General features: G+C 42.0%; 1 protein-coding gene across 1 annotated transcript in view; it reads left to right on the plus strand.

Moving 5' to 3' along the window:
• The first annotated feature begins 287 nt into the window (after positions 1-287).
• The window catches only part of MTMR9 (myotubularin related protein 9), a 31635-nt gene continuing 16411 nt past the window's right edge, over positions 288-15511 (plus strand). The window contains exons 1-4 of the mRNA XM_010995237.3: positions 288-920; positions 7519-7627; positions 11646-11771; positions 13812-13985. Coding sequence (XP_010993539.2) covers positions 739-920; positions 7519-7627; positions 11646-11771; positions 13812-13985 — 591 coding nt within the window. The 5' untranslated portion in view covers positions 288-738. The remainder of the gene's footprint in view (positions 921-7518; positions 7628-11645; positions 11772-13811; positions 13986-15511) is intronic.

Genomic DNA, 15511 nt, shown 5'->3' on the forward strand with positions numbered 1-15511 from the left:
CGGCAGCCCCAGGCTCTGCAGAGGCATTACTGGAGGGATTACTGCTCAGGCGGAGGGAGGGAGGTCAGGGACTTTTTGAGTCGTCCCTCCTTCCCCAGCCTTTTCTCATAAGGAATATTTGTAGGGGTTGCGGGTGAGGCAGGGGCGTGCAGGCAAAGAAGAGCTTTTTTTCCTTGTAGGAACACAAATCTTCCGTTCCGGCTGTGTTTCCGGGGGCATTCTCATCGGACCTAGCGGGGACTGACTTCCGGTCGGACTTCCCTGTCTTCCGAGTTTGGAGCTCGCCGCTTCCGCCCGGAGATGCTCAGGCTCTGGCTGCGAGCAGCTACTTCCGCCAGGAGTCCTTAGCATCTCGGACTTGGAAAGTGGCCTTAGGGCGGCCTCCTCCTACCTTCAGCCTGCCCACCCGAGGACGGGTCCCAGGTGGCGGCTGCGGCTGCTGGGCCTGTCGCAGAGCGTCCCCGCTGCCCGAATCTTGGGCCTGGGAGGACCGAGTGGTGCGGCAGTGACGCCCGGCCTGGCCCAGCCCGGGCCGAGCCCTGGTCTTCCCGCGGTCGGTGAGGGTGGCCACACGCCTCGCCGCGCCCACCCCAGCCTGGGGCGGGGCGCCGCCGTCCCGCCCGGGTCCCCGCCCCTCCGGCCTGCCCAGCGCCGGGTCATTCCCTTCAGCCCTGCGGCGGTCTGACCGTCTCGTACCTCCGGGGCTCGGCAGTCCCCTGCCTCCGGCCGCTGGAGAACATGGAGTTTGCGGAGCTGATTAAGACCCCGCGGGTGGACAATGTGGTGCTGCACCGGCCTTTCTACCCCGCCGTCGAGGGGACCTTGTGTCTGACTGGCCACCACCTGATCCTGTCCTCCCGGCAGGACAACACGGAGGAGCTATGGCTCCTCCATTCAAACATCGATGCCATCGACAAACGGTGAGTGCCCCTTCCACCTCCTATCCCGCAGGGGACCTGGGGTCCTTAGGTGGACTTCTGCGGGGACGCATCCCCGTGTTTTCCTTGCGTCCCATCGCCCAGCCAGCCAGCAGAACGAGCCCCTCTGGCCTAGATGTGGGATTTGAGTTTAAGAAAGCAAGAGAACCGTCCATATGAGACACCTGGGTCCCATTCAATCTGGCTGGAATTTCCAGGCTTATCACGTGGTTGTTACCGTGATCATCATTTTTGGTACATAACACCATTTGGGTGGATTTGCAACGTTTTCTTTTTAATTTTCTTTTTAAATTTTAAATTGCATCATCATATTTCTTGAATATTACTTGTCCATCATGGTTCATGAAGTCGTGATGGAATGTGATTTTGGTAAAATCTTTACTTGCTACTTTCGAGGAAAACGCAAAGAATTCAGCATATAGTGTCAAATTCCACAAAACCTTTCCCCCTCCTCTCAGAAATGCTCAGCTGATCATATTTCTCCTAATTTCTTACCTTCCGGGTCGTCAATTTAAGACTTTCATTATGGGAGACTATAATGTCTTTTATTTATCCTTATTCTGTTGTGCTTTTGGAAAGAACAGAGTTTGTTCTTAAACAGTATTTAATTAATTAACCTCTTTTTTTACACCCCAGACTTTGTCTTTCCAGAGCAGTGTCTCAGAGTCAAAAAGTTATCTTTCATCTGCAGTCAAAATTACCATTTCCCCAGTACTTACTCTAGCCAGAAGGAGGTAAACTGTTGTCCAACTTACACTAAAGTATAAATGAATGACAAGAGCCTTTTCTGTTACCCCTCAGGAGAATTTAGATATTAAGATCCCTAGAGAAGTTACGCCTTAAATGAAAATTATTTCTAATAGCAGAAGCTAAACAATATGGGTGAAGTGGAGATGGGTTTATTTTCCCAAGCGGAGGGCTCCTCCTAGACTCCTCAGATCACCTGCTCCTGCGTGAAAGTGTTCAGTGTTCTCTCCTGGCCTGCGCAGCAGTCTAACCCCGCTAGTCCGTCAGGCATGGCTCTCCTTGTTCTGCTGCAAACCTGCTTTTCCCTCCTGAGCTCTTGCCATTCCCTTTCATGAACCCTTTTTACCAACCAGTCCCCACAGTTTCGGTTCATCCATACCCTGCATCCTCTCGTGTCTGTGTTTTACTGACGCTCTTCCTTCTGCCTAGAATGCTTGCTTCTCCCAAGTTGATTGAACATTTATTGAATGTCATTATGTTTCAGACATTTTCTGGGGCATTAAGGACACCAAGATGAATAAAATACAGCTCTTCCTGGAGGTTTATAGGCTATCATCCAACTGTTACTCACCTTTCAGTATTCAGTTTAGCCATTTCAAATGCCGCCTCTTCTCACAGGTTCTTCTGTTCATCCCACAACTAGAAGTAATTCCCTCACCTTGAAATCTGATAGCTCTTTAATTATATCTCTTTCAAAGGTATATATTAAAATTTGTGTTTTGATAGTTCCATATATGGTAGCTCCTTGAATCCAGGACTCAAATTTGGTTAATTTTTATCTCCTGTGTCTTGGGCAGATGGGCACATGGGGCAGAAAAAGATGACCCCTGAGTGGTCAGTGGTGCCGTAGAATACAAACTGCATGCCATCAGCTCTTTTCTTTCTTCTTTACCTCTGTGGTTGCTTTTCACTCTCTCATTTCATCATATTTACCTTGCATTTACTACATGCTGGGCCTGGTAAAGCTTAAAAAAGTATGTAAGACAAAGACATTTTAATCTGTTAGGGGAGAAATGACAAACTGTGCACGTTTAGCATTTTCCTGGGAAGCAGCATGATGTAATGGAAAGAGTGTGAGCTAGGTGGTCAGATCAGAGCTTTTTTCACCGTTGCTTTAAAAAAAAGTTACTTCTGTGTGTCTTCTATGTGCTGAGCACTGTCTGGGCCAAGCAGATCCCATGATGATGAAGACAGGCGAGGAGCTTATGTACTAGTGGAGGACTTGGGCATTCAAATAAATCAACTAACAAATGTATAACGATGGCAGGTAATAAGTGCCAGGAAGGAAGATAAGGGAAGATGCAAGGATTGAGAATGCCAGGAGGCAGCATGTTTAGAAAGAACATCAGAGAAGCCAAGTGCCATTTGAATGAGTGGCATGTGAATGAAGGGAGGAAGCCTGCAATGTGAGCATCAGAGGAAGGAGCTTCCCAGCCAGAGGGACCCTGAGCGCAGAGACCTGAGGCAGGAGCATGCCTGGCATGCACGAGGAGGAACAAAGAGGCCGGGTGGCAGGAGGGCGATGAGCACCGGGGAGAGGCTAGGGGGAGGGGAGACTGCGGCTGGAGGGATGAGCAGGGGCCAGGTCGTTAGGGCTTTACGCGCCATTGTGATGGTTTTCATGGGAAGCCTTGGAGAGTTGAAAGCAAGGAAGTAGCAGTCGGTAGACTATTAGAAGATGGTTCTGGTCGCTGGTAGAAGATGGATTGTGGAAGAGCAAGAGTGGAAACAGCAGGCCCAGTTAGGGGCAAAAGGTGATGGCGGCTGGGAGTGGCAGCAGTAGCAGGGCGGTCAGCAGCCATCAGCTTTGGGAGGGATTTTGAAGGCTGAGCCCCACGCCCTGCTGGGGAGCTGTGAGTGGGTTGTGAGAGGGAGAGCAGGACTAGCAAGGAGTCCTTGGGCGCTGCCTCTTCGTCCGGTGCCCTTGGGTGGGCTGCGGTACCTCCCTGAGCCTCGCTTCTGTTGCAGCCCCCTCGTATCTTCTAGTAACTTGTACTTGAATAAGGTTTTACAAGCTTGTAGAATACTTTCGTGTACGCAGCACACGAAATTTTATTTGATCTTTTCAGCAGACAAGGGTACACAAATTTTACAATTGTTCATTTTTTTCTTTTTATGGTAGAAAGTTGAGTTAGTCCTGCTCAGTTAATGACTCATCACTTTAATGGCTGATCCATTACCAGGTTTCCTCGGTTTTTTATTTTATTCTTTTTCAGCCCTAGTTTTCACTCCCATTTTCCACTTTGTCCTCAGTCCCCACAGACAGCTGTGCTGAGTGCTGCTGCCTGTCCTCAGGGATGTGTGTATCCCTGTAAAGAGGACAGCGCCGTTGCATGTGGGTGAGTGAGTTTCATTCACCTGAGTTGGATCATGTTGTAGATCTTGTCTGTTTCTCAACGTTTTTAACTCAGTGCTCTTTTTTCCCAAGATCTCTTCATGTTGCTGTATGTACACCTGTTATTTCACTGCTTCTGACTGCAGCACAGAATTCCGAAGTGCCTATGACAGTTTACTTATCTGACCCTTTTCCAGCTCCTGCAGTCACAAATGACTTTGGTAAACAGACTCATTCAGGTCCCATTACAGTCTTGTGCAAGAGTTTTTCTGAGACTGTGTCTGGGATGAGACTGAACTAGAAAGCAGACGTATGGTTCACATCCCGAAGTCCTGCCAGATGGCTCTCCAAAATGGCTCTTCCCCTTTGCTCTCCCACCGTGGTCCTTATCTCCACCACATTCTTACCAGCATTTGGTATTATTGTCCTTCTAATTTTTGCCAATCTGATGATTATGAAATAGTATCTCTATTTGAATTTGTATTTCTCTAATTAGCAGGGGGTTTAAGTATCTCTTAATATACTTCTTAGCAAATCATTAAAATGTTTTTTGCCTTGGCCCATTTTTAAAAACTAGATTTGTTGTCTTTCTTGTGTTGATTTGCACAGTTCCTTTTATACTCTTTAGGTTTTAATTCTTCAGTTAGACATTGCAGATATCTTCTTATTTCTCAGCCGCTTACTAACTTTAGTGTGGTGCCCTTTGTTGAACAGAAGTCCTTAATTTTAATGCAGAATTCATCAATTCTTTATGGTTTGTGCTTTTTAAGTCTTACTTAAGAAGTCTTTCCTTATCCCAGGATTACCAGGACATTCTCCTACATTTTCTTCCATATTAGCTTTACAGCTTTACCCTTCGTTTTTAGGTCTTTAATTCGTTTGGGTTCTGCCTTTGTTTCAAGTGTAGTAAGAATGGAAACAATAGCTTCCTGCCTCTTCGCACCTCTGTGATCAGAAGCAGCAGTCTACGTTCACAGCACAGATCCCTGATATTTGCAGGACAGGGTCCTTTTTGCCCACCCTGGCTCAAATAAGCCGTGTGCAAGCTGGTGCAAGCTGCTCCAGGAACATGTGCACAGCTGTCTGCCACACTGCTGGGGGTGGGGGATGGGTGGCGACTATTTTGCTAAAAGCTCAATTTATCCAAAATTAACTGCAGTTTATCATCCAAGTCTTTCCCAAGCCCTTAATAGACATCAGAGTTCCAAAACAGTTGCATCAAAGAGAGTCTGCCAGTGCAGTGGTTGTCTAGGTAGAAGACAGATTTCTGTTGTTTCCCGCTGCACCATGTTACAGAATCTTCCCTGAGTTTTGAGGGTTGTTTTTTTTTTAAAGTATGTTCTGATACAAATCCTTTATCAAATGAAAGATTTTCAAGTGTTTTCTCTCTGTCTGTGGCTTGTCTTTTCATTCTCTTTAACTGTGTCTTTCAGAGAGCAAATGTTTAAAAATGTGAAGACGTACAATTTATTAGTTCTTATATAGATTGGAGTCATTTTTTCCCACAGTAGAACTTTTTTCAAAATCAGAGTCAGTCTTCTCAAAGCCTGCTGCTGCTTTATCAACTAAGTTTGTGTAATATTCTAAATGCTTTGTTGTCATTTCAACAATCTTCACAGCATCTTCACCAGGAGTAGATTCCATTTGAAGAAAATACTTTCTTTGCTCAACTCCTTACCCATCAAAATTTTATCTTGAGACGGCAGCAGTTCATTCACATCTTCAGGCTCCCCCACTAATTCTTGTTCTCTTGCTGTTTCCTCCACACCTGCAGTGACTTCCTCCACCAAATGCTTGAACCCCTCAGTGTCATCCATGAGGGTTGTTCTTCCAAACTCCTGTTAATGTTAATATTTTGACCTCTTCCCATGAATCCCAAATAATCTTGATGGCATCTAGAATGGTGAATCTTTTCCAGAAAGTTTTCAATTTACTTTGCCCAGTTCCATCAGAAGAATCACTGTATGTGGCAGCTATACCCTTATGAAATGTATTTCTTAAGTAATAAGACTTAAAAATCAAAATTACCCCTGATCCATGGTCTGCAGAATGGACATTGTGTTAAAAGGCATAAAAACAACATTAATCTCATTGTATGTCTCCATCAGATAATGGGTGACCAGGTGCATTGTCAGTGAGCAGTAATATTTTGAAAAGAATCTTCTTTTTGAGCAATAGGTCTCAATGGTGAGCTTAAAATATTCAGTAAACCTTGTTGTACACAGATGTGCTGCCATCCAGGCTTTGTTGTTCCATTTATGGAGCACAGGCGGAGTAAATTTAGCATCATTCTTAAGGGCCCTGGAACTTTGGGAATGGTAAATGAGCATTGGCTTCAACTTTAAGTCACTAACTACATTGGCCCCTAACAAGAGAGTCTGACTGTCCTTAGAATCTTTGCAGCAGGCATTGACTTCTCTCTCTAGCTACGAGAAGCCCTAGATGGCACGTTCTTCCAATGTAAGGCTGTTTTGTCTATATTGGGAATCTGTTGTTTAGTGTTGCCACTTTCATTAATTAACTCTCTTAGCTGGATCTCCTGGGTGGCTCAGCTTCTGCGTCACCACTTCGTACTTCACCTTGCACTTTTATGTTACGGAGTTGGCCTCTTCCCTTAAATCTCACGAACCAACTTCTGCTGGCTTCAGACTTTTCCTTCATAGCTTTCTTACCTCTCTCTGCCTTCAGAGAATTAAGAGAGAGTGAGGACCTTGTTCTGGATCAGGCTTGACTTAAGGGAACGTTGTAGCTAGTTGGTTTTCTATCCAGACCACTGAAACTTTATTCATATCAGCAGTGAGGGGGTTTTGGTTTCTTACCATTCATGTGTTCACTGGAGGGGCACTTTTAATTTCCTTTAAGAACTTTTCCTTTGCATTCACAACTTGCTAACTATTTGGCATAAGAAGGCTAATTTTTGGCCAATCTCAGTTTCTGACATATCACCAAGCTGAATCATTTCTAGCTTTTGATTTTAAAGTGAGATATGTGACCCTTCTTTTCACTTACAGTTATTAATTGGCTTAATTTAAATATTCTGTCCAAGGGAGTAGGGAGACCTGAGGAGAGGGAGAGAAATGGAGAAACGGCCAATTGATGGAGCAGTCAGAACACACACATTTATCAATTAAGTTTGCTGTCTTATATGGGCCTAGTTACTGGTCCCCCAAAACAATTACAACAGTAACATTAAAGATGATCAATCTCAGATCACCATAACAAGTTTGAAATATTGCAGGACTTTCCAAAATATTACGCAAAGAGATGAAATGAGCAAATGCTATTGGAAAGATGGCACCAATAGTTGGACTTAGGGCTGCCACAAACGTTCAGTCTGTAAAAGCACAGTATCTATGAAGCTCGACCAAGTGCAGTAAAACGAGGTCTGCCTGGGTAGATGGGGATCGCAACTAACCTTCTGGTTTTGAAGAAATAATCGTATACTTTGAGCTGGGAGTATATATGTTCCTAAACGTAATTTGTAATTTTTTTTAATAGGTTTGTGGGACCACTGGGTACCATCATCATAAAATGTAAAGATTTTCGAATTATTCAGTTGGATATTCCTGGAATGGAGGAATGTTTGAATATAGCTAGTTCTATTGAGGTAAGTATTTTGGAAGAAAAATTTAATGAAAACAAAGAATCATAAGAAAGAACCTTATATTCTGATTCAAAATAGCTCTTGCGTTTCTTTGTTAGTTATCTGATCATGTTCTACGACTCAGATACTGAAGACTGGAAGGAAAGGTCTCACCCTAAGGTGTTTTTATAGGATTTTATTGACTTGTGGCAGTTTCTAGTGTTCCTTATTCTTCCAGGTTCATCTACGTTGTAGCATGTGACAGGATTTCCTTCCCTTTTAAGGCTGAATAATATTCTATCGTGTGTACGTAAATGGTGAGACTTTTAAAAAACATTTCTTTTGTAAAGTAAGTAATTATCACCAGTGATTGTAGTCTTATGTTTGTTCTTACTTAATCTGAATTTCCATATATCAGGTTTGCTTAAGACAGGATGTGTTTGTTTACATTTACATAAACAATATTGAATGTCTGTTCAGATTGCAAATAATAGAAATTGTATCTGGATAATTTAATGTTTCAATTGAAGAGCTCACACTATTTTCTTTCCCATTCTAACCATTTTGGTACATGCTCAGATTTTGAATTGCCTTATTTTAAATCACTGCCACTAAATTATAGCAATTAACTTTGTGTTTACGGTATTTTCTAGATAATTATAGAGACACACTGGTTTTTTTTTTTTCCTTCTGTCTTTGAGTGACAAATCTGGCTTTGTATCCAGAATAAATGCTATCGGCTTAATTATTAAAGGGCGGCAGAGAGGCTTAAGTCTGTAAGTAGGATTTCATGTGGCTTTTAAACAAAAGTAGAGAAATAGAGAAACAACTGTCGTGGCACTGAGAAAATGGCATATAGCATTTTTCTTCCTTTCCTAAATTTTCCTTAAAGAAATGAGAAGATGAGCTGAACTGTTGGTCTTACATATTCATCATTTGGGAATAACACGGTAATGTTGATCTGGCTGGATCCGCTGGCGTGAGTGAGAAATACCCTGTGGCTTCTAGGCTATAAAAAGGAAGCGCCGTCCTGCTCTTTGGGTGGGGGAATGCTGCTCACCCACTGCGGCTGAGCATGTGTTTTTTTTCAGTTGTGGGGTTGGACTTTCACTGACCCATCTCTTTTGTTCCTTAGCCCTTTTCCAACTTGTGAGATAGCTGATCAGCGAGTGTTAGTAAAGTTGCCTCTGGTGAGGAAACAGGGCAAAGCCTGTTACCCCACTGTGTGCTTGTATTTACTTAGCATCAGACACTGATCAGTCGTTTACTTAGCTGTACATGTTTCCTAAAGCTCTGTGGAAACTGGCTGATTGTGCAGAAGTTCTCATGGCTGAAAAGAAGCCATAAATTCTGAGCCATTCTCATACTTTGACCTCAGAAATTGATTCTCTATTGATTGATTTTACAGCATAGTAAATGCACATAGTGAACTTGGCCTCTAGCCTTTCCCTGGCACCCAATTTCCCTCCCTTCTTCTATACATCTTGACATAATTTAGGAGTAAAAAGTGAATTTCTTATGTAGCACAGTTAAGCTTTTCTTTGTTATCAAGGGCCCATTTGCCCAAGTGCATTCTGCTGCCACAGACAGAGTCCCATTGGAAGGATAGCTGGCAAGTGCTGTTTCCTGAATTACAGCAGGAAGTCTGATGGGCCTTTTCCCCGTGTAGTTTCAGTTGCCTTTTGGGGTTGTGATGATTTCAGTTCTTTCAGCATTAATGTTTTTAAAGGAAAGGTTCTGTCTCCAGTGACGTGAAAGTGCAATCATGACAAGTCCAAGTCTGAGTGCTTACTGCCTGCCAGAAAGGTTACTGACTTGCATTTAAAATAATGTTTGTACCAACCGCTATGGAAACCAGTATGGAAGTTCAGTATGGCGGTTCCTCAAGAAATTAGAAATAGAACCACCATGTGATCCAGCAGTCCCACTTCTAGGTATATATCCAAAGGAACTACGATGATTGTCTTAAAGAGGTATCTGTACTCCCATGTTCATAGCAGCCTTATTCATAATAGCCAAGGTATGGAAACAACCTGAGTGTCTGTCATCAGATGAATGGGTACAGAAAACGGTATGTATTCACCATGGAATATTATTCAGCCTTGAGAAAGGAAGTAATCCTGCCATTTGCAGCAACATGGATGAAACTGGAGGACATTATGCTAAGTGAAATAAGCCAGACAGAGAAAAACAAATATTGCATGGTATCACTTGTATGTGGAATATGTGTGTGTGTGTGTGTGTGTGTGTGTGTGTATGTGTATATATATATGTATAGTCAAACTCATATAAACAGGAAGTAGAAAAGTGGTTACCAGGGGCTGGGGGTGGGTAGGGGAGTGAAACATGGAGAGGCTGGTAAAAGTTACAAATGTTCAGGTACAAGATGAGTAAGGTCTAACCTATTACGTGCACTGTAGTTGATAACACTATATTATATAATTGAAATTTGCTAAGAGTAGAACTCAAATGTTCTTATAAACAACAAAAGGTAAATATGTGAGGTGATGGATGTGTCAAATCACTCAGTAGGGGAAACCCTTTCACAATGTGTGTGTCTATCAAATCATCACACTGTACACTTGATATCTCTTAGTTTTATTTGTCAATTTATATTGCAGTAAAGCTGCAAAAAAAATTAATATTGCAAAGAATATCTTTTAAATAAATAAATACAACAAAATTTAAAAATTAAATAAATAAAATGAAATACAGGCCCTGCTACCCAGTGACAGCTCTGGCCTAGATCAGATGCGGGCCTTGGCCTTTCTGCCTCTGTTTGGTGTGTTTGGCAGCCAGAGACGATGGAGAAGTCAGTAATGGACTACACAGCCATGCTGCTTATTTTCTGTTATATGAGCCTTGTGGCGAAGATGTCACGATTTACGGACAGACAGAAGAGTAACTTCGGATGGGGATGTTTTTGTTAAACTGCTAAACTACATGTCTGGTCTATTTTTAATAAGTCATGGGCCCATCCTTCTGTGAGACTGATCATTGTGTGACCTAGAAGGAGGTCGCTTTATCCTGAGGGTTTGGGGGTATTGATGGTGAGTCTCCGTCCCCACTCCAGGAAGGTGTCTCCATAATTACTGCAGTTTGCATTATGCTCATTGATTTTGGTGCCCTCTTTTTCCCAGCCATAGAAACGCTTCCTATAGCTCCTCTGTCAGAAGTATGAAACTGCTGTGTTCCATCTGTCTGTACTTCCATCTAGTCAGGTTTACCTGGTATCACCCGGAATTCAAGTGCTTCAGATGAACAGGGGCTCATTTTGAACATTGAGTTATTGCCCTGGCTTGAGAATGGGTCAGTGTAGCGTACACAGGTGTGATGACAGCTGGCCACGCCGCTCTAGGAAGGGAGGAAATGAACGTTGATGGAATTACTTTAAGGTTTATTATGTGCCAGGCACTGTTCTAGCCCTGTTACCTACGTTTTCTCTCTTCATGCTCTTAATAGCCCTATGAGGTCAGTATGGTTGTTTCCTCTACTTTATAATTGAGGAATCTAGGCATGAAGTGGTTACATTGCTTAACTCCTGTTGCACTGGGACCTGGAATTTGACTCCATTCTGACTCTTTGGCTACTAAGCTGTATCACCCTTCTTTTATAATTGCTAACAAATAGTGATTTAAAATAATTTACTTATGTTTATATAGTTAATAACTGGATTTTGAGCCAAGACCTTACTGACTAACCAAAACCTGTTCTCTGATCCCCAGAAATATTTGGCCCTTTTTATTAGGCTTTATTATAAATGGTTTCAAGGATTTCTTTCATTTTTCTCCTAGAATAAGTGTGCAGATGGTTTTGTTCTTTTATTCATTCGCAAATGCTAATTGAGTGTGTTATGTGCCAGATAGCTTGTTAGATGCTGAAAGCATGGAAATTAGCCTCCATAGGCTATAACAGGAAGTAGTGAGAAATACAGTGTTAGAGAAATGTATTGGGTGTCCATCATTATTGAGCCATGTTTGTTTAATACCAGCTTGGCAGCTAGAAAGTGTTCCGAGTTGTGGTGTGCTCCTTTCTCCCCCAGGCCTTGTCCACCCTGGACTCCATCACTCTGATGTATCCTTTCTTTTACCGGCCCATGTTTGACGTGATAGAAGACGGCTGGCATTCCTTCCTCCCCGAGCAGGAGTTTGAACTCTACTCTTCAGCTGTGAGTACCTCCTGAGAGAACTATGGGTAGTGAGAAGGAACCCAGCACCTAACTCTTCTTGTGAAAACGGTCACTTCCTTTCCACAGGGAATGACGTGCAGCTGACGTGCCCAAGCCTGGAGGAAGCGCTGCTGGCCGTGAGCGCGGCAGCCTCTGCCCCTCAGAGGCTCGCACCGTTCGTTCTCAGTGCTGCCGCTTAAGTGACTTTTCTCCTAGCGGACTGAGTGTGCTCCAAATGTCACTTGTTTAAATTTTGAAAATGACATTCTCTATACCAAACACAATTTTAAAGACATACAACTAAAATGCAATAAAAATATAAGGCTCCAAGGAGTATATCTAAGAAAAGATATGCAAGATGTCCCTTGAATTCTAAACTTTATTGAAAAAATTAAGAGAACTTTAAAAAGTCCCTGTGCTCATAGACAAGGAGAGTAAATATTATAAAGACGTAGTGCCTCTAAATCAGTCTGTAAAGTCAGTGCCGTCGTATTGAAACCCCAGCAAGTCTTTACATGGAGTTTGATAGAAGTTCCATGAAAGAGCGAAGGGCCAGGAGAAGCCAAGTTTCTCTTAAAGAATAAAAGTGGGGAGGAGGAGACTAGGAGGGGTAACCTACCAGCTACCAAGCTTGTTCTAAAAGCTACCGACGTACTGCAGCCCGACCAGTGGGACAGAATAGAGTCCCGCACGTGTGGAAACTTGTATGTGACAGAGGTGGCACTGCAGGTCAGTGGAGAATCAGCATTCTCCAGAGTAGGAAATCGATGAATAAAACCTAATAGTAGAACCCCACCCCCCACAAAAAGCTAAAAGAGTTGAAAATGGTTATTTCTGGGAAAGGGAATTAGATCATGGGTGAGCAGGAAACAGATAATGTCTTTTAAAAAAAAATAATGTGGGGGAGGGTATAGCTCAAGTGACACAAGGTCTTGGGTTCAATTCCCAGTACCTCCTCGAAACAAATAAATAAACCTAATTACTCCCCCAAATAAATAAATAAAATTAAATTAAAAAAAGAATCTTTTAAAAACTGTCTTTTAAATTAGCAACAAATAACTTTGAACAGTGAAAAAATTTAACTAAAAATATGATATTGTACCTTTATAAAGGTTTGTTTTTTTTTTTAAATACTCTTCCACTATATCAAACATGCTTCAGTTTATCTTCCTGATGCTACAACCCATGGCCAGTATGTTAGGCCAACTCTGATTTACAGGAACATACCGAAATTTACATGCACATAATTTGATTGGTTGGTTGATTGCTGTGCAAAGGTTTTTACAGCCCTCAAGTAGTTTTCATTTTTGATGTTAGAAATAAGTTGTCATTGGATAGTTTTATATTGTATACTTTTAGTCCTTAGTATACTGAATTAGAAATTATTTCATTGGCTCATAAGTATTAATCTTAGTATTAAGTTGCTGTTGCTTTAAGGAAGAAGTTACCAATCCTACATTTTCCTCCTTTTTTAAATAACAGAAATGAGCAAGGGATTGGACGTAGGTAGCGGCTCTGCTCTGCCCTGTTCTAGTTAAGCGTTATCTGGAGTGCTAGCCTTCCTGTTGCTGTGCTTTAAGGGAGAGTGCCGTTAACAAAGCCAGTGGTGCCCAGAGAAGGATGATGAGATGATGTTGGCCCTGATACCCATAAACACACTTAATATATTTGTCTCGGAGAATACAAGACTAGGGAGAAACTGCTGTCTTTTATGTGCTCCAAAGGATGTTGTATGAAATAGGGAACTTAACTGAAATCACAGTTTAAAAAAACAATAGAGGAAGTTAACAGAGCACCAAGTTTTGCTCAGTGTGAGGAAGAACTTTCTAGGAACTAGGGTACCTAGCACTGCAGAAAGCTGACCTCAGGAATGGCGCTCCACTGATGATTTAAGTGTGTGCTGGATCCTTCTGTTAGTTCCCCAGAGATGGCTTCTTCCTGTATTAAAGTTGATCTCCAAGCTCGTTCCTTTAAAATTTCTCAGGTTATTTTGTGACACTGTGATGATTGCTTAGCTTTGAAGTATTTTGTGTTTTTCAGACCAGTGAATGGAGGTTAAGCTACGTCAATAAGGAATTTGCTGTCTGCCCCTCTTACCCACCAATTGTCATCGTGCCCAGAGCCATCGAAGACGAAGCTCTCCGGAAGGTAGCTGCGTTTCGACACGGAGGCCGCTTCCCAGTTCTCAGCTATTACCATAAAAAAAACGGAATGGTAAGTGGACAAGCAGTACTGAGCAGCTTGGTCTACAGAAAGAACTGGTCTGAGGTTCTTTTCTTAGACACGTTCCCCTTTCCTGTGTACCTGTTCCCTGACGTGAAGGAGAAGTCTCTCCTGCCAGGACTGCCTTTTACTTAGACTTTGGGGAATCAGAAGTAGAGTGTTTTCTGTGATCGGGGTCTGACTTTGGATTCTTCTCCTGAGGCTGCTTAACCTTCGCAAAGCCCAGCTGGGTAGATCCTCAGGACTCAGGACCAAGGGAACTAATGTTCCTTTGACACTTAAACTATCACTCGTAGGTAGAAAAATAAATTTCTCTGACCAAAATAATGCTGTTATACTTTAATTATTCTCACGAAATTTTCTTATGAAAAGTAAATTGAGCAGACGTTTTAATTTTCAAAAGGGTGAAGAGTGACGTGTCACTCGTCACAACCTAAGTAAACGTGGAGTCAGGAGTTGAATAGGCAAGCGCTTGCTGTGTGTTCGTTCCCTAAATTTTTTTCTAAATCTGTTTCTCTCCTCTTATTTTCTCTCAGTCAGTAAACTCTGCTTCTCGTTTTGAATCCGGCAGTAAATTAGGAGATAAGTTACAGTTATCCTCTGTTTTCCTTTTTCCTCTTATAGTAAGTCCAGCATAGATACTTAAGGATAAAAATATTTCTAAAACTCAGGTCACCTATCCTGCTTGCTCAGTAGTGTTTCTCTTTACTAGGTTCATCATAAAGCATTTTAACAACTGATATAAAATACACTGTTCTGTCCATTTACATGGTAAGTGCAGCCTGAGAGCCATTGTCATCCTCTGGGTGACCTTCCTTGTTCATGTTAACCTTCAAGGTAGTTAAGTGTATATTATTGACTGAGGTTGAAATAACTAAACCATTCACTGGGGAAGAGATCAGTATAATAGACATTGAGTTCTTGAGAAAAGTTTCAAAAGCAAACCTTTCAAAATATATAGTTGGTGGTATTTGGAGACAGGCGGTTAAGTCCTGGAATACTGCATGGAAGAGGGCCACTGGTGAATAACTCAGAGATAGATAGCTCTCAAGATAGTAAAAATGATTCCCAAAACAAGAATAATAGTGCATAAGCTTTTTTTTATTTTACCATTGGTGCCTTTTCTCTTTATAATTCTTAATAAAACCTGCCAACCCTAAGTTTATCTAGTTGAAGCAAAAGTTTACTGGCATACAGGCCATTATTATTATCTTAATTACAGGCCCAGATCTGCTGGATAATTAGTTCACTGATTAAATGAATTATAATACTGGTCTTAAAGAGAAACTATAATTTATTATGTGAAAGTATTCTGAGATAGTAGGAGGAAAATCATGTGAGAGTGCAAGTCTTATTTTTGTTTTACAATTATCAACAGTCGTCAGTGTATAAAAATATTTTGTTTGTTTTAGGATCAAACCCCTCTCCAAAGTAACACACAGTTTTTTGAGATACTGTTTATCTAGCCAATTCATTTCTGTTTTCAGAATCTTTGAAAGCAGCTACTGCTAAATTTT

The sequence above is a fragment of the Camelus dromedarius genome, chromosome 36 (genome assembly GCF_036321535.1).
Source record: "Camelus dromedarius isolate mCamDro1 chromosome 36, mCamDro1.pat, whole genome shotgun sequence".
Lineage (NCBI taxonomy): Eukaryota > Metazoa > Chordata > Mammalia > Artiodactyla > Camelidae > Camelus > Camelus dromedarius.